The 23,345-nt window shown below is 52.4% G+C and overlaps 1 protein-coding gene across 1 annotated transcript; it reads right to left on the bottom strand.

Annotated features, from left to right (window-relative positions):
- Positions 1–19: 19 nt before the first annotated feature.
- Positions 20–22,146, bottom strand: MEIOSIN (meiosis initiator; the record flags this gene model as incomplete). The annotated part of the gene is given in 16 exon segments (XM_079907310.1): positions 20–236; positions 838–927; positions 1,743–1,978; positions 2,055–2,219; positions 3,197–3,270; positions 3,655–3,810; positions 4,295–4,392; positions 5,227–5,335; positions 5,513–5,522; positions 5,526–5,548; positions 6,306–6,551; positions 7,434–7,568; positions 9,009–9,120; positions 14,668–14,758; positions 20,167–20,237; positions 21,967–22,146. Coding segments are annotated over 15 exon segments (1,833 nt in total). The 5' UTR covers positions 21,967–22,146.
- Between the last annotated feature and the right edge of the window lie 1,199 nt (positions 22,147–23,345).

Here is a 23,345-nt window from a genome sequence, read left to right as displayed (position 1 = left end):
CCAGGACGAGACAATCTCTTCACCACCGGCGCCTCGTTTCAGACCACGGCTGCAGGAGCTGCGAGGCAGTGGCGGAGGGAGTGAGGCTGCCCTCACGCGCGGTATAGCGTCGGCGGGCCTTCTCAGCCAGCAGCTGGTAGAAGGGCTTGGGGGTCTCCCAGTCCTCGTCCTCGCTGCTGGAGCTGACCTTCTTCACGATCCGGTTGTGCCGGCGACTGAACCTGCGCGCTTTGGTGCTGGGAGAGAGGTGGCAGGATGGGCAGGATTCCTCAGTCGCCTCCCGACCATCTCTGTCCCACCCCCAGTGCTCTGGCCCCAGCAGTGACCAGGGCCTGGGCTGAGGGGGTGTCCAGGGCTTTATTTGGCCCCAGCGGGGGAGCCACTGGCTCCCGTGAGGACCTGTCACCATCTGCACACGTGCACGTGTGTTTCCGGGGCCAGTTGCAAGCTGGGCAGGTGGAGAGGAGAGGGTTTCAGGGGGGACGGGGCATCAAGAGGGGAAGAGAAGAAGAAGACCAAGCGACAGGGAAGTTAAGACCCAGCTTTCTGCTCTGAGAAACTCCCTGTGGCAGAGAGGGCAAAGGAAATTTAGGGCAGTGGGGTCCAAATCCAGAATTAAGCTGTTTGCCCTTCGAAGTTACAGCCAGGGGTAGAGTGCCGCTCTGCTTCTGTCACCCCAACTCTTTCATAAGAGCTCGTGACACCCAAATCTCCTGCCCGAGGAAACTCCCAACCTGTTTCCAACATCACAGAGCTCAAGGCTCTGAAAATCAGAGCAGGATGAGAAGCAGGGGCCTCGCCTCTGCCACCCACACCTTCTGGGCAGGGGCTGCTCACCAATATGGTCTCCGCTCCTGCAGGGTCATCATCCGCCAGAGGTGGGCCAGCTCCTTGGTGGCAGTCGTGGATGCGGTCCCAGGGCAGGCTCTGGGGCAGGAGGGAGGAGGAGGTGAGGAGAGGCCTGTAGCCTCGCCTGGCTTGGGCGAAGGCCAACGGTGTGACCACAAAAGGGTCCCTGGCCCTCTCAGAGCCACAGCTTTCCAAAGCTGAGAACTCGGATCTTTCCGTGTTGCCCTGAAAGATGCCTCCTTTCGCGCCCCCTGAAGGGAGTTGGACTAAATGGTGGTTGGAAAGGGGCCACCCCGTGTCCTGGGACCTGTATCCGCTGCTCCAATACCAGCACCACCTCTTCTCCATGGAGGCTGCAGACTGGCAAGATAGGTTCAGGGCTAGGTGCCTGATAGATCATGTCAAGTTGGCCCCAAGAACTTTTGCTTGAAATCTTAGAAACGAGGAGCACTCCTCCCACAGGGTTGCTGGGGCGGGAGACAGGACACGAGCCTGGAGCTCCTGCGGGAGAGCCTGCCCCAGCCCAGCCCAGCGTGATGGAGCACAAAGCCAACCCAGAGCGCGGAGTGGAGGGGGACAAGGAGCCCGGGCAGTGTCCCTTGAGCCCAAGGACCAACCACGTCTGAAGGTGGCTCCTCTTTTTTCAGGTTAATTTAATTATATTAATTAGTTCATTATATTAATTAATTCAAGCCAGTTAGTTTCCTATTTTTCCTAAGTCTGAGCTGAGTTTCACTGCTTGCAGTGCACGGGCCCTGACCAGTGCCACGGGGCCGGGGGAGGCCGGGAGAGCGTGGCTGAGGAATGTGTCGGCAGCAGTGGGTGGCCTGCTCTGCCGGTGGATGGACAGTGAGGTAGGGCCCCAATCAGCGCTGAAGAGGACGCCCTCCCACCTGATGTACTGCTTCCGGTTCATCCTGCAGAACATGATGAAGCCGTTGACACACTTCTTCTTCATCTGGGTGGGGCAGGGGGTTTGCTTGCTCTCATTGGGCTTCACAAGGCCCCTGCCCGCCCTGCCCTTCCTTCCGGCTGCGGGCAGGGCTGAGGCCCGCTGGGTGGGGGTCCACGTATAACTCTCATCCTCATCGCTGGAGGACTGCAGGCCCTCGAGGTCGGCCTGAACATCCTGGGTGGGAGACAGAGAGGTGAGGGCAGGCAGGAGACGCGGACTGACCAGGCGGATGGCTTTCTGTCTCCCTCACCTCCTGCTGCCTCCACACCGAGTCTGTGTCCGTGTCCTCCGAGCTGGGGCTGCACAGCTCCTTGCTGTTCTCACACAGCGACAGGTAGCAGTGGTCCAGCGAGACCAAGGACTGGCACCGGCTGAGGGAGTCGGGAAGGTCTTCGGGGGCCTCAGGGGGTGTGTCCTAGGGGGTGAAGGAGAAAGTTGGGAGAAGACGGAGGGGGACAGTGCTGTCCCTTCATGGCCCCCACTCACTGCTTTCCTAGGAGGTCACACGAGCATCATCACAAACAGCTCAGGCTCAAAACAGCCTCCAGATGCCTCCTCAGAAATTCAAGCTAAGTTTCCCCAGTTCCCACAGGGGGCTGGAGAGGAGGTGGATGGGGGTCTTCTGCCTCCTATTCTGGGGCACTCTCTCTCAATCCCATCAGTTTACCACCTTGCAAAGTAGCTGTGATGCCCCGGGCAAGTCTTAGCTCCTCTGAGCCTCAGTTTCATGCACAGATGGTGTCACTACACATCCTCTGCAAGGCCGAGAGGCACTTGGTGCAGTGGCTGCACTTCCAAGAGCTCCGCTAAAGGTGTCTATTTTTGTTTCTACAGCAGATTCAGCTATTCATTGAGGCAGGGGGCCACCTTCCCACACACTGGAGGGGGCCACACACTGGGGACCGGAGCTGGGGCTGCCCCTCTGGCAGTCAGACGTTGAACTGCTGGAGCAGACGGTGCTACAGAAATCAGCCCGGGGGCCTGGGAAGGAGGCTCTTTCCAACTGAGGATCCTGGGGGTCACCGGCTGTTTTCAATTTCCTCATCTGTCAAATGGGTTCACAAGAGAGCCTGACTCATAGAGCAGTCATAAAATTATGTGGGGTCTTTTCTGGGCACCTGGCAGCTTTCAGCTTTTATCCTTTGTGTCTGGTTCATTCTAAGGGCCCAGCACAGAGCAGGGCGCCTGGTGGCCAGCAGGGAGTGTTCAAAGGATGGGCAGGCAGGTGAGGGCACAGATGGTGGGTGAGTCTCTGGAAGGATGAGGAGAAGCATGATGGATGGACAGGTGAGTGGGGGAGGAGCTGAAAGGTCGAGGGGACGGATGAGTGGATCAAGCGGGTGGAGAGAAGGATGGACGTGTGTGCGGACAGATGCATGGGCAGACACCTACCTTCTTCTGTAGTCCCTCAAGCGTGCAGGCGGAAGGCGAAGACGCAGGATCTAAGAATACTTCTTCAAAGAGAGCTGTCGGGGGCGGGGAGGGAGGCCAGAGGGGTGGCTGGGGCGGGAACGCCTCTCTCAGGGCCCCGTGCCTGTTCCGCCGCCCCTGCTAGCCGGAGTGCCCTTCTCTGGCTTTGGCTTTGGGATCTTCTGCCCCAAGTCCAAATCCGGCTCACAGGCCAGCTCCCGTGGGGAACCACCAACCTGGGCAGAGTGAGTGGGTCCCTATTCCAGGCTCCTGGAGCCTTCCACGCGCCACGCTGGCCTGGGGCTGCTCCCCACCAGGCTGTGGGCTCCTTGAGGGCTGGGATGGGATTCATCCCTGGTTATCCAGCACTGCCAGCACAGGGCTGCACACTTGGTGGGTGTCACTGCAGGTGTTTTTTCTGAATGAACCAAGGTGCTCACCTTGGGTCAGGTGCTTGGCGCCATCCTCCAGGATCTGTTCTGGCTGCAGTTTCCCCGGGGAGCTGAAGAGGGAGGGGCTGAGCCCTAGGATCTCGCTCCGGTGGCCTGTCGCATTCCAGTTGTCAATCTGGGGAGTCCCCAAGGCGAGTGGGCTCCCTGAAAAGGAAATATCAGGCTCGAGGGTGTGTCAGAGGTTGCCCTCTTCCCCAGCACAGCAGCTGGCTTTGAGCAGATGGTGCCAGACACTGGGGAAAGGTGACTGTCAGTTCCTTGTGGTGAGTGCTTGGAAGAGGAAATTAAGAGGCACGGTGCCTGGCGTCTTGTTAGGAATGGCCAGGAAAAAAATCAATATCATGATGTGCCAGATCCAATAGACTGACTTTAGCTATCTGGAGCTCTGTGTTAAGAAAGATTCTGAGGCAGTGTCTGGGATCAACAGAAAGAGTAATGATTGATCAGCAACGTCTTCCATGGCAACTGATGGCTCAGGGACAGTGGGCAGGCTGTGTGTTGCCATCCCTGTGCTTAGCGGACATCCATCCCTTTCCCGCTCTCCTCCCTTCCACAGACATCCTCAGAAGGAAGGTACCAAGAAGACCCCACTCCAGGCTACAAGGAGGACAGACAGAGCTTCAGTTACCATGGGCGCTGCCCTTTGGGGTCCAGGCAGGAAGCCAAGGGTCAGCATCTGGGGACTCCTTGTCCACCTCCTCGCTGTAATCGCACACCAGCTTCTGCCTGCAAGAGGAGGAATTGAAGAGGCAGACCTGGAGCCCCGGGCTGGAAACACCGCGGGCCCTGGGGCGAGCCCTTTCCCCTTTGGGTGTCTCAGTGTCACCCACTGTGGACTAAGACAGGGATCTCTCCGTGCCGGCCGCTGGGGGGTGCCCGCCCTCAAGGAGCTTCAGGGCTTATAAGGAGAGGCCAGCTGCAATCAGAGCTGACTACACGGGGGCAGAGCTGTGATGGGGCTTTGAGGAGGACACAGACGGTGGGCAGGGCAGGAGGGAGGACCGAGCTGAGCTAAGCTTAAAGGATGGGTAGTTTTCCAGGTGGACGAAGGGATCAAGCTTCCAGGAAGAGGGAACAAAGGGTGAGAAGCCCAGAGGGGACACGGGCCTGGCTCCCGCAGGGAGTGGCGAATATTTGGTGGTGTTAAGGGTAAGGTTTGCAGTTGAGGAGCAGGAAAGGGGGCTGGCAAGGTGAGCTGGGACCAGAGAGGGTCTCAAATGCTAATTAAGATATCCGGGCTCTACCCAACAGGAGGGAATAGCTTAAAGCCAAAAACTGACATGATCAAGGTCTTGTGTGTTAGAAAAGCCACGCAGGTGACTACTGGGGACAGGGTAGGGGGCGGGGCGGGAGGCAGGGAGAGGATGCGGCCCTGGGCAACACGTAGGAAGCAAGGCTCTCCCTCGAGCTCATGATGCCTGACGCAAAGCTAGGCCCTCAGAAGTGCTCACTCCACAGATACCAGTCGAGGGTGGTGATTGACCCCATTTCTCACCAAGCCTTAGCCAATCCCACCAAACGCCTCAGCTTCTTCCACTCACATACCTCGGCTTCCCTTACCTGGGACGGGGCTGGGTCCTGTTGAGAAAATGGATCCTCTCAACCCGTTGCTGGGCCTCGAAGGCAGGGTAAGGCCCCGCATCCTGGGCACTGTTTTTGCCACAGCAGCCTATGGGGGGTGGGGCAAGTCAGGATGGTCACTCCTGTGTCTGGCCCAAATCCTGGGACTCACAGAGGCAGGGACGGAGAGGTGCTGGGGTATGCCACAGCCTATCCCTCCCCCCATCCCAGCCAAAACCTCAGGCTCTGGGGCCTCTGTGTGAGGTTTGGGGGCTCCCTGAATCACCTGCAGGTTTCTAGAATCCCACGGCCCTATCAGAAGCTGTAAGGAAGATAAAATCCTTAAGCAGAGTGATGATGATGAAGATGATGAGAGCAAACAAGTATATAGTGCTCACCAAGGCAGCACGGTTTTAATCTTAAGTTTTACGTACTACTCGGTAGCCCTTTACCAAAGGCTACGGTTTTTATAATACCCATTTACAGTTAAATAAACTGAGGCATTGAGATATCAAGTAACTGGCCCAAGGTCACAAGATTAGCTCAAGATCTGGGACACCCTCCTTCCCCAGGTGGGTCAGGCGCCTCCTTGGGGCTCCCACAGCCTCCTGGGCGACCCCAGGAAGTGAGAGTGTGGGATTTCTTCACTGGACTGTCACCGGCACCGCTCACGTGGCCTGGCCCAGAGGAGATGCTCTGGGAGGAAAGGCTGAAGGAACAGACAGAGGAATAGGATGACCTGAGGCCTCGCCTTCCAGTCGCGCCCGTATCTCCTGGGGGTGTCACACCTTTGCAAGCTGGCAAAGGGAGGGGGACTCACAAGAGCGTTTGGCTGCTTCAAGTGAAGGAAGGCTCACGAGGCGGCCCTGCTCTTGCCTCCAGTTCTGTGACCCTGACCCCTGCTTACACCCCCAACAGAGCCTGAAGGGAAAAGGAAACTTCGAAAGAGGCTGCGACACAGCGTCTCTCTTGTCCACTGTAGAATCCCTGGCGACTAGGACTGTGCCTGGGACGTCGAGGGTGCCTGACAAGTGGTATATAAACGAGTGGTTAAGTTAGTGGAGAGGAAAGACACCAACTTGAGATGTCACAGTGGACGCTGTTCTCAGCCATATGCAGCAGTGTCAGCCAGGATCTTCCTCCCTTTCTGTCACCTTGAGACGGGGATGACACAGCCTTGGGGTGACTGCAGGAGTCGAGGCATCTTGGAGGGGTGATGGTCGCCACCATGTTTCCTCCTCTCTGGTCTGGGGATGGGGTCACCTGCTTCTTAGGCTGGTCCAGGGCCAGACAGCGACGAGGGTTCTGGGCCCGGGTCTGGCGTTCTGGGAGAGCAGAGAGATGGCGTCAGACAGGGCTGGGGGCCTGACTGTCACCGGAGAGTGGCTGAGGTGGGGGTCTTTGCTCTGGGCCCAATAACCTGCTTCAAAGCTTTGTCTGGCCTGGTCACTCAGTCCTTCCCGGAGAGGCCCAGATCCTCAGTTAAAGACCACCTAGTCGGGCACCCCCTTCCCCTGCCCACACGTTAGAATCACCTTGCGAGCTCTGAAAATACTGATGCCCAGGTTCCACCCAGATCACTGAAGCCCGACTTTCTGGGTGTGAGGCACAGGTAATGGGCATTTTGAAAAGCACCCCAGTGATTCAGATGTGCAGCCAGAGCTGGAAATCATTGATTAGGTCCAACTCCCTTTTTAAGGACGTGGAAACGGAGGCTCGAAAAGGGGAAGGGACAGGTAGTGTCAGTAGCAAGGCTGAGGTGGGACCTGGGACACTTGCCTCCCTCACTGGGGTCCTTCTGTCACCCCGCACTCCCTGCTGCCCTGGCCTGGGGATGGATGACTGGGCAGAGGGATGATAAATGCTGACAGCAGCTTCCGTTCCTGGGCACTGGCCATGTGCCCCATCACTTAAGCACTGCCTGAGCGGCATGCGCCTGGCTCCTGATCTGAGGGCCACCCTGTGGCAGGCCCTCCAATTTCCAGACCAGGAAGCTGAGGCTCACAGGAGAAGAGGGACCCACCCCCAGGCCTCAGAGCTAGGAAGAGGAGGCACCACAGCTGAACCCAGGCACATCTGAATCCAGAGCCTTGTCAAGGGCTCAGGATTGCCGACTGGGCCTCCCGGGAGTGGGGACGGTCCTGGAGAAGGAGCCCCGCTCCCATCTGACCCCTGCACCCTCTTCTGTCCCCACTGACGGCTTGTACCTGATGCTTGGGCCGGCTTCTTCTTCCGAGGTTTCTGGCAGCCTCCCCAAAGATGGGACTCATGAGAGTGTGGGGTGCTGGATGGGGTGGAGTGTCTCCACTTTGCTGGGCCTGCGGCCGGCTTCCAACCCAGCCCTGCGCAGGACGGAGAATGAGGCAGGTCAGATGCCCTCACCCTTATCCATCCTGAATGCTGCCTCTGGACAGCACTTCATGATGGACAGGGAGCAGGGAGGCTGCCACGGTCCCCAGACTGACTTTACAAATGGGGAAACTGAGGTCCCGGGAGGAGATGGGACCTGGCTGAGGTTGTGTAGCCAGGCGGCAGAAGTACAGGCGAGAACTCAGTTGTCCTCAGGGCCATTCCGGGCCCCGGCTGAGAGGAAAGACAGACCCAGCACTTCCCAGATGCTTCCCCGTCTTCTGCCTCCCAAATCAGTTCTTCCTCCAGCCTCCTCAAGATGGTAGGGGCTCCAGCACCCACCCTGGGTGGCCCGGGGCCTCTCAACTCTTCCTCATTAACGTCTCCCAAGGACTTCCCTGGCGGTCCAGTGGTTAAGACTCTGCACTCCCAAGGCTGGAGGTATGGGTTCGACCCCTGGTCGGGGAACTAAGATCCCGCATGCTGTGCGGCATGGCCAAAAAAAAATACTCCCAAATTTACCTACTTCTGTCTACACCCTCAGCTATGGTGCTACATTGCCTCATCACTCCCATCCAGATCACCCCTAAAAGTATCTTCACTCATCTCCCCCACTCCAGCTTCTTACTTAATAGCAAGTCCCCACGCTAGATGTCAGGCACCTCTTCCTCAAAGTAACTCTGATCATGGCTTTCCTCTGGTTTAAAGGCCTCCAGTCATTCTCATCTTCTTCATCTCCCTCCTCCGCCAGGCGCTTGAGGCTCTTCAGAATCTCGTCCCTGCCTCATCTTCTACCCCTCTTGCCCGTGTATTCCTCCCACCAGTAACCACAGCAGCCGGCACACACGGCATGGGATGACTGGCTTGTTCCAGGCGCCGTGTTACAGCACTCTTTACATGTATTAACTCATTCAATCCTCACAACAAACACAGAAAGGGGGTATGGGTCCATTTTGCAGATGAGGAAACTGAGGCACAGAGCAGTGTAGGTCACCCGCAGGTTTCTGGAATCCCACGTCCCTATCAGAAGCTGATAGGACTGTGCCTGAGTTGGGACCTGGCTCAGGAGTCTGCGCACATCATCTGGGTGCTACACGACCCCTCCAGTCATACCCAACTGCTTGCCTGTCCCCGGACGTCCCACAGGTGTCTTCTCGTGCCTTCAGACTCTTGTTCACCTTGTTTTTTCTGCCTGGCATGGTTCCCCCTTCCCTGTCCTCGAAGGCCCAGCTCCGAGGCCCCTCCCACCACAGTCTTCCCAGACACCCTCCTCTGGGGTCACAGCACTTTGGACATCCCTGTGACTTGTCCCGTGAGACAGGCTGTGAGATCCAGGAAGGACTGGACCAGTCTAAGTCACTCAGCGTCCCTGACAGCCAGGACAATGCTTGGCACGTAGCAGGTGCTGGGAAACGTCGGCTGAACTTACTTACCCCCCAGTCCACCGTTCCCATCGGTGGTGTGGAATTCGAGCAAGGCCTTGGCCGCATCGATTTTTCTCTGGAGGTAGTGAATGTAGTACAGGACGTGCAGCAGAATCTCCTTCTGCCCCCAAAAGAAAGACAGGGTTGAGCGGGGGCCTGAGATGATGTGAGGCTGCTGGGGGCCGGGGACCCTGCCCCAACAATCCCCCCATTGGCAGAGAGGTTCCTATTCTGCTCTTTAGTCCTCACTGTGGCCCAGTAAGCCAGCGGTTACAGCTAAGGAAACGGAGGCCCAGAGCGTTAAAGAGACTTGCTGGGTTACGGAGAGGAAGTGGCAGAGCTGGGATCTGAACCCAGGCCTGCTCGCCTCCTGGTCCAGTTTTGGGGACACACACTGCTCAGCTTCCCACCCCTGGCCCTTGGCACACGCAAAGCCCTCCTCTTCTCCCCACAGACTCCCTCCCTGGCTTCTCCTCCTTTGAGCCTCAGCACAGTGTTCTCCCCTTCTGGAAGCTTTCCTGCCCTCCTGACCCCTCACCCAGGCTGGGTCAGATGTCCCTCCTCTGCATTCTTGTAAAACCCTGGGCCTGTTTCCACCAAGGCACTTGCCACAGTGTTTTATAATTGTCTGTTTATGTATCATTCTCTCCCATTGACCTTGAACTAGCTGAGGGTAGAGACTGTAGCTAATTGATTTCTGGATCCCAAGCACACAGAATCGAGAGGTGACTTAGTCAGTTATCACTGAAGGAACGCCTCTTCCCCACAGCATCAGCGGGCATCCCCCAACCGGCCACCAGATACCGGCTGGGCCGGTATTGGAGACACTAAGCTAAAAAAGATACTACCCACTAAGAGCCATGTGGAGGGGTGAACTAGACATACTTTTGTTTGCCTTCATGGAACTTACAATCCAGGGAGGGCAGCGGACCTTAATAAACTCATAATTCATAAAAAATGATCAAGTGTGTGATAAGCATTATGAATAAAAGAGCATAACAGGTGACTCTGAAATTAGACTTGGGTGTCTAGAAAGGCCTCTCTGAAGTGGCAGCATTTAAACTGAAGACTGAAAGGAGTTAGCCTGGTGAAGGAAGAACACCCATAAATATTTTTTGGATTGAACTGGATCCCCAGAATAACAACAAAACCGTTAGCAGGAATCTTCCAACCCCAAATCAGGAAACATGGTCTGGGGGGGTGGGGGATACATTGGGAGACTGGGACTGACATATACACGCTACTATATATAAAGTAGATAACTAATAAGGACCAACTGTATAGCACAGGGGACTCTACTCAATGCTCTGTAATGGCCTTTATGGGAAAAGAATCTAAAAGAGTGGATATATGTATATGTATAACTGATTCACTGTGCTGTACAGCAGAAACTAACGCAACATTGTAAATCAACTATACTCCAATAAAAATTAATTTTAAAAAAGGATGGTCTCATGAGGTGACTTATGTGAAATCGTTCCATAAAATATAATACAGTCACTGAACTTATTTAACCTGATCCAGGGAAGGAAGCTATAATCTAACTAAGGAATAACGTGACACAGCCAAGAGATTATTGGTTTGGGGCCTGGCTCCAACCTGCTACTTACTGGCTGTGCACTGGGAGCGGGTCATTTTACTTCTCTGGGCCTCGGTTTTCTCATCTGTGCAATGGTAACGAGGATATTCATTCAGCCTCAGAGGATTATCATTAGGACGAAATAAATTAGTGTGTGTGAAATCGCCCAGCACAGAGCCTGATAAATCAGTTCTCCAATAAATGCTTAGTTGATATCTGGATGAGAAAGAACACCTTCATCGGCTTCTCAAGGGATTAAATAGAAACCTTTGGGGGCTTCCCTGGTGGCACAGTGGTTGAGAATCCGCCTGCCAATGCAGGGGACACGGGTTCGAGCCCTGGTCCGGGAAGATCCCAAGTGCCACGGAGCAGCTAAGCCCGTGTGTCACAACTACTGAGCCTGTGCTCTAGCGCCCGCGACCCACAACTCCAGAGCCCGTGACCCACAACTCCTGAGCCCGCGACCCACACTACTGAGCCCGCGTGCTGCAACTACTGAAGCCCACGTGCCTAGAGCCCGTGCTCCACAATGAGAGAAGCCACCACAATGAGAAGCCCGCTCACCGCAACGAAGAGTAGCCCTGCTCTCCCCAAGTAGAGAAAGCCTGTGCACAGCAACGAAGACCCAATGCAGCCAAGAATAAATAAATAAAATAAATTTACTAAAAAAAAAAAAAGACCTTTTCTATCTTTGTATAAATAGACCATGAGTTTTTCAAAAGCAAATCCTGTCTTTTTAGCTTAGTATCTCCAACACCAGGCTTGGCACATGGTGGGCATTCACTAAGCTAATTCTCTGTAAACTGTAAAGCAATATAAAGTGTCACTTATTATTACTAGCACAAAGATTTTATGCAGAAGGCAACTGGGCATCAACTCAGATTTCAGGACAGAAAGAAAGCTTGGTAATTGAAACTTTGGGAAGGTTAGCTCAGGGGCTACACCAGAGGTTCAAATCCCAGAGACTTCCTGAAGGTAAGATCGATGCAAACTATAACTGTCTCAACAGAGGGAAATTCATTCATTCATTCATTCAGCAAACATCTATCGAGCATCGAGTGACAGAGTGGTGGAGGGTGTGGGCCTTTGGAATGAGACACATCTGACTCACTCTGCCATTAGCCAGCTGTGCCTCTCTGGACAATATGACCCCTCTGTGCTCCTGTTTCCTCGAACCAAAAAATGAGCATACTCATACTCATCTCACAAGCCTTGGGGGGAGGATTAAATGAGAAAATGTAGGGATTTCCCTGGCAGTCCGGGGGTTAAGACTCCAGCGTTTCCACTGCAGGGGGCGCGGGTTCCATCTCTGGTTGGGGAACTGAGATCCTGCATGCCTCATGCCATGGCCAATAAATAAATAAAGTAGCTATCTCAAAAAAAAAAAAAGAGAGAGAGAAAATGTATCTAAGAAGCTTGGCATCCACTGTCTGACACCTAGAACTCTCAGTCAGTGGGGAGCAACTGTTATTGTTATCTGCTCTGTGTTAGGCCCTGGGGTGCTGGGGATAGAGATTCATCCATTATGGTTTTTACCTTTGCAGAACTCTTCATCTAAAGGGAATCAGAGAGGGACTTCCCTGGTGGCGCAGTGGTTAAGAATCCACCTGTCAATGGAGGGGACATGGGTTCGAGCCCTGGCCCAGGAAGACCCCACATGCCGCGGAGCAACTAAGCCCGCGAGCCACAACTACTGAGCCTACGCGCCACAACTACTGAAGCTCACGTGCCTAAAGCCCATGCTCCACAACAAGAGAAGCCACTGCAATGAGAAGCCCGTGCACCGCAACGAAGAGTAGCCCCCGTTCGCTGCAACTAGAGAAAGCCCACGCGCAGCAACAAAGACCCAATGCAGCCAAAAATAAAATTAGAAAAAATAAAATAAGATAAAGGGAATCAGAGAAATGGAAACAATCACAGTAATGTGCAGAGGGCTGTGATGGTCAGAGGGATGGGAAGCCACGGACCACATGGGGCAGGGGCACTTAATCAGCCAGGATGGTGAGGAAGGATACCACGGACCTAAGCTGAAGCCTAAACCTCAAACACGGGCAAAACAAGGCATAATAGCTCCCACGGTTTATTCAGCAGTGGACTGAGCACGTCACACAGCCCTTGGACGAGCTGTGATGATGCATGTCAGGCAGGCTGGGGACTGAGTGGGACACTGGTTGTACATGGAGCCGGGGGCCCAGGAATGAATTTAAGGGAGGATGAAGATGGGGAAGAAGTGGGATTATTAAGACAGCAGAGAATCAATGGTAAAGAAAGTGGGCTGAGGCCTGGGGAGGATTCCACGAAGAGATGTGGTCATCTAGTCAGTGATGAAATGCTGCCTGTGCCCTGGCTCAACTGTCATTCCTCCAGGGCAGGGGCTGTGTCCCAGTCATCTCTGCCTTGCCCGACGAGAACTTATAGTGCCTACGCACACCAGATACTCAAATGCTGGAGGACAGAGGGCAAAATCCCCCAGATATTTTTTGAGCACTGTGGTGCTCTACATAATGCCTCCCCCAAAGGCATCCACGTCCTAGTCCCCGGGACCTGTGAATATGTTGCCATGTATGACAAAGGGGACTTTGCAGATGTGATGAAGTTAAGGATCTTGAGATGGGGAGATTATTCTGGATTGTCTGAGTGGGCCCAGTGTAATCACAAGCGTCCTTATGAGCAGGAGGTTGGAGGGTCAAAGGCAGAGAAGATGAATGACGACAAAAGCAGAGGTAGAGGAGAGACTAGAAGATGCTACGCTGCTGGCTTGGAAGGGGCTGTGAGCCAAGGACCATAGGCGGCCTCTAGAAGTTGGCAGAGGGAGAGGAAATGGATGCTCCGCTGGACCCTCCTGCTGACACCGTGACTTTAGTCCAGTGGGACTGAGTTTGGATTTCTGACCTCAGCACTCTGAGAGAACAAAGTTGTGTTGTTTTAAGCCACTAAGTTTGTGGTAATCTATTAGAGCAGCCACAGGAAACTGATACAAGCACCTACAATTGAGAGGGATTTAGGAGAGACAAGCAGCGTGATCTGGTGATGGATGGGCTGTGGCTGGCAGGGAGAAGGATAGGGTTAGGGTCGGGCAAATCTCTCCCAAACACCCGCTGCCCTGAACCTCTCTGAAGGCAAGTATAACATTCTAGGTCGGATCAGTTATTGTGCATTCAAATCTTCCTCTTTTTTTTCTTTCTGGCCGTGCCACACAGCTTGCAGGGTCCCAGTTCCCTGAACCAGGGATCGAACCCGGGCCCCAGCAGTGGAAGCACCAAGTCCTAACCACTGGACCACCTGGGAAGTCCCTAAATCTTTATCTTCTTGACCAGATTCTAAGTTCTCAGAGGAGGAGGTCTGGGTTTCAAATTTCTTTGCTTCCCCTTGTTGCCGGCAGAACAGCTTCTGACATCTGACAATCTTTCCATTAATGGCTGATGAATGAATGAATGAGAGAAACTATAGCAAGAAAACATCACACCAAACCTTCCAGATCTCTGAGTCTCATATTAAGTTGTTCGTCCTGGGAGCAAGTGTTAGCTCAGCACTATAAACATTTATTGAGTGGCCACTGGGGAGGCACCGAGAAGCTTTATCCCTACCTCATGGAGATGATCCCCACAAAGTCACAAAAGAAGGCACCCGGAAAGGGAACCGACATTTATTCAGGCCCTGTCATGGCTATCATGTCACTTTGGTCTCACAATATCGCTGAGTAGGAGGAGTTATTTTTTTCTTGTTTTATAGCTGGGAAACCTGAGGCTTGAGAGGCTGATAACCTGAGCGAGCTGCCCAGAGTTCTGCAGGTGTGGGGCTGGAGGGCTCAAATGCAGGCTGTGTGACCCCCAGAGGGACGACCTTGACCCAGCACCTTGCCTATTTTTCCCCTCCCAATTCCCCCTGCCTCCTTTGCAGGAAAGAATCCCCCAGGCTTCTAGTCATGGGATCACAGACTCCCAGAAATTCCCAGTCAGGGCCATTGCCATGTCAGTGCTGTCACTGGGTGGGTCTGTCTAGGTTTCCTAGGACAAGGGAGGTCAACCCGATTGCTGATATGTTCAGATCTGCCTCCCAAATCCACCTCATCTCCTTCAGCCCCCTTACCTTGGTGAACTTCTTGGTACTGGTCCTCAGGGCCACAGGTAGCAGCAATGCCAGCTCTTGCAGTTTGTTGGTGTGGTTTTTACTCGCCCTCCTGTTTTGGGGCAAGAGCTGGTGTGGGTTAGGACATCCGAAATGGAATTTGGCATCTGACCCCCCAGACCGCTTGTCTCAGTGTTCCCCAGCTCAGAGAAGCTCCCTGCCCCAGGCACCCAAGACAGAAGCCTGGGAATTGTCTGCACTGCTCACTCTCCCCCATCCCCTGGTCCAATCAGTCACCAAATCTTGCCCATTCCTCCTCCAATCCCTTCTCTCCGTCCCCTCGCTCCTGCCCTAGTCCATGTGCTGACATAGTTCTCCCAGCCTTCCATCTGGCTTCCTCCAAGCCACACTCTCTACAAGAGTCACGGTGATCTTTCTGAAACACAAACCTGCCTATGGTTTTCTCATCTGTGCAAAAGGAATGAGGATATTCTTTCAGAGGCAGAGGGCTACCAATAGGACTGAATACATTAGTTACTTAATAAGCACTTCAAACCTCTCAATGCCATCCCATTATGAAGGATCAAGTTTAAACCCTTACTTAACATGGCTTATAATGCCCCCCATGGCCTGGCCCGCCTGACCCTTCTGGTCTCATCTCTTCCTTCCTTTCGTTCTCTCCCATCAGTGGACCCCAACTCCACAGGCCAGGTGAGGTATCTCTGCTCAGGTCCCCCTGCCCCTGTGCTCGTGCATTTCTCTGGTCCCTGCAGTTGGGGGAGAGCTGAGTAGGGGGCACCGCTGTATCTCCAGCACCTAGAACAGGGCCTGGCACACTGCGGGAAGTCATCGCCTATTTGCTAAATGATTGAATAAATAAGGGCATGAAAGAAGTTGACTCCTGAGCAGATGCAGAACTTCCAGGATCTAATCCCTGAATCCATAATTCATAATATATCCGTGTACGCACACCTGTACCCCTCTCTCCTGACGGATGGAGACACAAAGACGTTGGAGTCTCTCTCCCAAATTACACACCGCCGCCACTACTCCTGCTACTTCTTCGGGAAGGCCCAAACACCTCGTCTCCACCAAACCTTATCTCACCTTCCTTCAGGGCCTGATTCAATTGCCACCCGAGGAAGCCTCCCCCGACCTCCCTTGTTTTTCTCCCCGACTCTGAATGTCCACAACACTTTGTGTCACCTGCAGCACTGCCCAGCCCAAAACACTTCCTTGATTACAGATGTATCTTTGGTTCCTACTCAGACCCACGAACTGACACCCCCTCTTTGCCAGGCCCTGTGCTGGACACTGTGGAAAGGGAGAGGAATCACTGTCCTGCCCTCGAGGACATGGGGGAGCAGTGTGGGAGACACTTATCTCCCTAACCCAACTCTGAAGTCCTGAAAGAATCGTTCTCGCTCATTCATTCAGCAATTACTTATTAAGCCCCTACTATGTGCCAGGAAGTGTGATCGGTGACAGGGACAGAAGACTATAAAACAACTACAGCCCCTTCTAGAGCCTACAATGCAGTCAGGGATAAAGTCATTCATCAAATTGTCACACAAATAAACATAAAATGGCAACTAGGACCAGAACCAGCTGTATAATTTGCTGGGGGTGGGGGCATTGCAAATGAAACTGTGGGTCCCCTTGTTCAGAAATTAAGAATTCTGGGAATTCCCTGGTGGTCCAGTGGTTAGGACGCCGCATTTTCACTGCTGAGGACCCGGCTTCAGTCCCTGGTCCGGGAACTAAAATCCCACAAGCCGCACGGCCTGGCCAAAAAAAAAAAGTGAAGAATTTCAGGATGGTGAGAGCAGAGCATTAAACCAAGCATTGGGCTCTTCTAAGCTCAAGGCTCTGTGACTGCATGAATCACATGTCCCTCCTGGGGACAAAGGAGAGGTGCTGCTCGGTGTTATGGAAACTTGTGATAGGTGGTTTTGATCTAACCTATGAGGTTTTTCCAGAGGAAGGAAACCTGGCCAGAAGCTGCTCTGAAGGATGAGTGGAGCTGCGTCAGTGGAGGGGGAGAGGGAATGTTTCAGACAGAGGGAGCATGGAGAAGTCAGAGGAAATAAAGCTGAAGTGTCTGGAGCACAGAAAGCAAGGAGTCCTGTGGGGTGAGATGAGGCTGGAGGACGAGGTAGGGGCCAGATGACGCAGGGTCTTATGGGTCTTACAGGCTCACAGTATGAAGTTATGCCTTTATCTGAAGCCCAACGGGAAGCGTTAACGTGTTTTCTGCAGGGGATGGCATTTCCAGTGCACCCTCCCAGAACCACCACGAGTACGGGAGACTACACGTATTAGTCAGCTGAATGAAGGAATGAAAGAAAAGCAAAACCACCAATTGGCCTCTAGTTCTTTCCTGATAGAAACCATAATTTCGAGGGGCAAGAGTGGGTGCTGGGTTTCTATCCGTGGAGAAACACTGGGTAGGCTGACCTCTAACGTCTTGCCTGGCCCTGATATTTATTTTCTGCATGCAACTTTCCTGCTGTTCTAGAGGACTCCCTAGAAACTCCAAAGAGAAACAGCACAGAAAGCCAGGAAGAAAAAGTATCCAGGTCTATTTAAGTTCAAGGTGCTATTTGACCATGTCTGAGAAAAAGGGTTTCATATCAACTAGTCCCTGGGTGTTTCCTCTGGGTTTTGCAAAGCACTGAGAGAGCCTTCTGCACAAACACAGGAGTTCCAGGAAAAAAAAAAAATTGGAGGGAGAAAAAGGGTGACCAGGAAATGCAAAATCTTGGCTGCTCTTGGGCAGCGGTCCTGAAGAGGTGTGACCTGGGGCTCTGCTCACAGGGGCCTCAGGGAACTGGGCGCTCGCTCTCAAGGCTGCTCCTTTCCTGGCTGGATGGTTTTGGTTTCAGCCAAGTTCTTTCCTCAGAGTCTGTTTAATTTTCACCCACTAATCCCAGCTCTGCCCTCTGATTCTGTGGGGAACAGGCCAGCTCCAGCCACATGGGTCTTTTTCTGCTTCTTTCAACTGCCAAGTTTATTTCTGCCTTAGGGCCTTTACCATTGCCTCCACCTGGAATGTTCTTTTGCCCCGATTTTTACACGGCTGATTTCTTGCCATTCCACGCTTAGCTTAAATGTAATCTCCCTAGAGGCCTTTCCTGACTACCTGATCTAAATAAGCACATTCTTGGTCACATCCCCATATCCTTTATCAGCATCTGAAATCTTTCTTTCTTTCTTCCTTCCCTTCCTTCCTCCCTCCCTTCCTTCCTTCCTCTCCTTCTCTCTCTCTCTTTCTTTCTTATAAATATAAACATAAGGAGAGGGATTTTTGTCTCTCTTTTTTTTTTTTTGCAGTACGCAGGCCTCCCACCGCCGTGGCCTCTCTTGCCGCGGAGCACAGGCTCCGGATGCTCAGGCCCAGCGGCCATGGCTCACGGGCCCAGCCGCTCCACGGCACAAACCCGCGTCCCCCGCACCGGCAGACGGACTCCCAACCACTGAGCCACCAGGGAAGCCCTGTCTCTTTTATTTATTGTTATATCCCGGACTGACTTATCCATCAGGTAGCGTAAGCACAGTGCCTAGGGCTGGTGCTACTTTTAGGGGCTTTGAGAATGTTTTAAGAGAAATAAATGAATATAATTCAACTTGGATTATATTCATATTTATACCAGTGCTGTCATAAACTATAATTTTTAATGTGTTTTTAAAAATATTTAACTAATTTATTTGGTTGCTCTGGGTCTTTTGCGGCACGTGGTCTCCTTAGTTGCGGCTTGCCAGCTCCTTAGTTGTGGCATGCAAACTCTTAGTTGCGGCCTGTGGGATCTAGTTCCCTGACCAGGGATTGAACCCAGGTCCACTGCATTGGGAGCACAGAGCCTTAACCACTGCACCACCAGGGAAGTCCCTTAATGTGTTTTTAATGCAGGAGCTGGAAGAAGCCTTAATCAAGAGCCAGTCCAAATTTCTCATATTAGCTATGGGAAAACCAAGGCCCAGACCCTAATTTGCTTTAACATGTGCAGGAACTTAAGAGTAAGAGCTGTCCCAAAGTGGGACAAAGCAGGGGGCAGTCCCAAGAAGCAGCATAATAGTTGGTTACAAGGTTCAGCTTTTGAAGCAAACAGATCTGGTTGAAATCCCAGCTCTGCCACTTGCTGTGTGACTTTGGGCAAGTGCTTTCATCACTCTGAGCCTGTTTATAATTCATTTACAAAATGGAGGTGGCTGGAAAGTGTGATCTTGTCCAGAAGGTGTTTAGCACATAGGGAGCGCTCACGAAATGTTAGTTCAAGACAGAAGGTAGACAGTCATTTGTTGGAACGATTTAGGGATAAGGGATGTTGGAGAATGGGGTGGGGGTATTGTACTGGATGACTACTGTTGATAAAACTGTTGTTTTTGGTTGACCGACATCCAATTCCTCCCTTTCCTGGTAATAGTTTCCTTTGGGGAACGATCCCTCCCCACTCTCAGTCCATATGGTTCAGAGAAGCTGACCCCAACCTCCCCTTCCACTAGGGAGCACTGAAGCAAGGTCTAGCCAAGAAGTCAAGTGATTGATTCAGGACTGTGGTTGTAACCTAGGCTTGACCAATCAGAGTCAACGGATCCTGGAAAGAGACTCTCTGCTAGGCTTGTCAAGTTGGCAGGATATGGACCTGGAGTGGCTGGGAGCCATCTTGCCCTCACAAATGGAGAGCCAACACAGACAAGAGCAGAGCAAAGAGAGGCAGATTCCTGGCCATATCATTTAACTCCTCAACTAGAACCAGCCAAGCCTGATGCCCCGGAATTTTTTGTTTAAAGGATCCAATAAATCCCCTATTACGCATAAGCCAGTTTTAGCTAGGTTTCTGTTAATTGCAACTAAGAGTCTTTATTAATACAAAGACCCCACATCTAGAAAGGGGGGAAAGAGAATGCATTGTTGGTGACCTCTGGAATTCCAGGAGGAAAAGGCAAGTGAGAGAGGCATTCTTCATTTTCTTCATTTGCCCCTTCTGAGCACAGTACCTAAGTAGAGAACCTGAACAAAGCAGACACTTATTTTTGGAGTTAATAAATGAAGACATAGGTGGGCGGGAAGTCACTGGGGAAGACAGTGGGGAATAAGATGAACTCTGGCTCTCTTCTTTATCCAGACTTTAGAGGAAGGGAGAAATCTGATCCAACCCTCAATCTGCTAGGAAAATCCCCTCTGTACGATTCCTGACACTTGGTAGGTGCTTGATGGCAAAGTGAATATGTGAATTAAAGAAAGGAAGGAAGGGCATTTAAGAAAATCAGGATGTCAAAACCTGCAAGGGCTTAGAGATGATCTTTGCCAACTACCTCAGAGTTCTCTCATCTTGAAATGGCGGTAATATTCGCACCTACTTCCTCGTGGAGTTGTTGTAAGGATTAAAGGATTTTATACAAACAAAAGCCTTAGCAAAAAGTCTGGCAAACTAGTAAATGCTCAGTAAACACTACTGTTACTATTATTCAACCAGAGTGGCTGGAGCTGTGAGGGAGGTGGGCCGGGGGAACACTTACCTGTTCCTGGGACCCAGGAAGTTGGTCCTGGGCTGTTCAGGGAAACACAAGTGCTTGCTGGAATTCCACATCTGCAAAGAGGGGAAAAGAAAGAATTATTAGTGACCTCTGGGATTCCAGGAGGAATGCACAGCTTGACGGGCAGCCTCATTTCCCCCATCATACTCCTTTGAGCACTCAGAGATCCCAAAATAAGTCCCCAGTCCCCATAAACACAGGTCAAGAGACCAAATTAAAATGCCCAAACTCTGAACTGAAGTCCATGAATCTCAAATTGCAAATTGGGGCCCGTAAATCACGATCCAGACCTAAAACTAAAAGGAGCAGATTCCCAAACTTTGACTTCAGAACTTCAGTCTTAACAGTGAAATGTCAGACCCTGCAATGGGAACCACATCTGAAAACTGTGGCTTGAGATCTCTACACTGTGATATTAAGATACTAAAACTATGTCTTTAAACTCCCAAAGTGAGGACCTAGAACATAAAAAGGAGGCCTTCCCAAACCTAAACGCCCTAAATTCTAATACTGAGATGCTCTAGACCCCCAAACTGTTAATTTCTGATCTCCAAATATGAACCCAATCCTAGTATTAAGAACACAGACCAGGGCTTCCCTGGTGGCTCAGTGGTTAAGAATCCGCCTGCCAGTGCAGGGGACACGGGTTCAAGCCCTGGTCTGGGAAGATCCCACATGCCCTGGAGCAACTAAGCCCGTGTGCCACGACTACTGAAGCCCGCACGCCTAGAGCCTGTGCTCCGCAACAAGAGAAGCCACTACAATGAGAAGCCCACGCACCGCGACGAAGAGTAGCCCCCGCTCGCCGCAACTAGAAAAAGCCCACGCGCAGCAACGAAGACCCAACGCAGCCAAAAATACAAATAAATTAATTTAAAAAAGAAAAAAACACAGACCACAAACTTTAATATTGAGAACCCAAACCCTAAAGTAAGAAATCCAATCTCCCCAAAGCAAACCTCAGTCCCCCAAATTGATCTCAGATCCTAAAACCAAGACCTCTAGATCCCCAAACTGTCACTTCAGACCCTCAAATTGTGACCCCCAACCCTAAACTGAGATCTCACCCGTGAGTTCCACTCTGAAACTCAAAGTCTAAAACTGAAGCCTCATACTCAATGTGGGGGACTGCAGGCCCTAACAATTCTCAAAGCTCCAAACTGTGACCCCAGACCCTAAATCTCATACCTCACACTCTACATTGAGATTCCAGACCCTAAATCTACACTGAAGCTTCAATCCTCCCAAATTAGACCCCGCACCCCCAAAATGCTATTCTAGACTTCCAGATCCCCAGACTAGGATCTCTGATTCCAACAGGAAAGCTTCCAGCCGCAAAACCCAAGACCTGCAGATTTCCAAAACGAGTTCTCTCCAGACACAAATCCCGAGACCCCAGATCCTAACCTGTGACCCCCAAATCCCCAACACTATTCAGAGACTTCGTATCTCAAACTTGAGCGTGGATCCCCAAACCTAGGCCCAGCCTCAAACCCAAACTCCGGCTCTGCTGCTCGGGTCCTGCCTCCCCCAGGGCCCGGGCGCCCAAGGCACAACCGCCCTCCCGTCTGCCTGACACTCCCAGAGGGAGGCCACGACCACGAAGTGGACCCCAGGCTCCCCTCTGGCCGGCTAGTCACCCGACCCGTTCCCCTTGGCCTCCAGCACCCGCCTCAGGACGTGCACAATGGCGCCCTTCTGGTTTTGCGCCAGCCCCACACTTGGGAGCCTGATCAGACAGCGTCTCGTGCTGGTCCCGGTAGGCTGGTTGCGTGCGCGAACCTCAAGCCGGCCTCAGCCACCACGTTCCAAGCGTGAGGCGGACGCGAATCCCCTTTGGCGCGAGGCTCCTGCGCGAGGCCTGAGGAGGAGAGCAAGAGCGAACTCCTGAGGCGAGGCCACGCCCTCAGCAGTTCCTGCCAAGATGTGCTGGGTGCGAGACTGGCAGGCTTCAAGTGGCCGTGCGCACGCGCGCCTGGGGAAGGCCCTGTCTTCCACCACAGAGCTAGCCTGGCCTCACGCCTCCTGACACAGTCTTTTCCGGTGCGCGCCAAAGTGCCGACCAATCAGCGCTCGCTCAGCTGCCCGCCTTTTCGGCAGGTGCCGCCCCCTCAGGCCACGCCCCCAGACCTCTTCTGAGGTCCTGAGCCAGTGGAGCCTAATGAGGAGGCGGGGTCTCCCTAAGTGCCAATTCTCCGGAAGCAAAGGAGATGTGACCAGTCTCCCTTCCCAACCTCTGGTGTCCCGTTGCCAACTTTTCTCTTTAGCGCATGTCTAATGAGGGCCTATGCCAAGCGTTATGCTACAAGTTGGGAATTTAGCCAAAGTCTTCCCAGTGCAGTTGGGAAGGCTCACAGACCGTGAGAATCTAGTGAGGCACAGGCTGCATTAAAGAGAGATAAATTGAGAAAAGATTCAGAGGAGGGCCATTGGAATCGAGCCTTAATAGCAGTTCCCCTCATGAAGTTACGTTCCTTAATATAGCAAACTTTCCATTTTAGAAAGTTCACTCTCATGGCCCGTGAGGAGGATGGACAGGAAAATATAGCTTAAGGGGAGACGATCTAGCAACCTAGTGGAGAGCAGAGGCCCTGGAGTCTAACACATTTCAGTTCATATCACTTTATTGCTGTGTTGCCCTGGAGAAGAATCTCAATCTCTTTCTGCCTTAGTTTTTATAAATGTGGGATAATTCTTGGGTTCTGTGCAGAGTGTCTGGCATATAATTAACATACAATAGATATTTACTCAACATTTATTTACACTCTTCTGTGTGCTTGAACAAGATACAAAAAGGTGCCTGTCTTCGTGAATCTTCTAACTATGATATGTACAAATTTCTAGTGCATGGAGCTATCCTCCCTCCTAAAGTTTAAGGCTAATTTCCTTATTTGTAAATTAGGAGGTGGTGGTAAGAAAACCAGGGGGGAAAATGGATGGGAAAGTGTTTGAGAAAGTACAAGGCACTGTTAATTATTATGTTAATCAGTTTAAGTAAATCGGTAAACTTGCTCTTCCCACCTCTCCACCCCTCACAAAAACTGCCCCTTTGCAGTTTTCTCAACCCCTTTTCCAAGGGCCCCGGGCCAAAATGGAGGAAGTTGCACTCCAACTCCCAGTGCGCCTGGCGGGGGCGCTCTGTGCGCCTGCGCTGTCAGGCC

This window comes from Stenella coeruleoalba, assembly GCF_951394435.1.
Source record: "Stenella coeruleoalba genome assembly, chromosome: 20".
In the NCBI taxonomy this organism is placed as follows: domain Eukaryota; kingdom Metazoa; phylum Chordata; class Mammalia; order Artiodactyla; family Delphinidae; genus Stenella; species Stenella coeruleoalba.
Note: the sequence above shows the minus strand (reverse complement) of the source record. Positions and strands in the feature narration are given on the sequence as shown.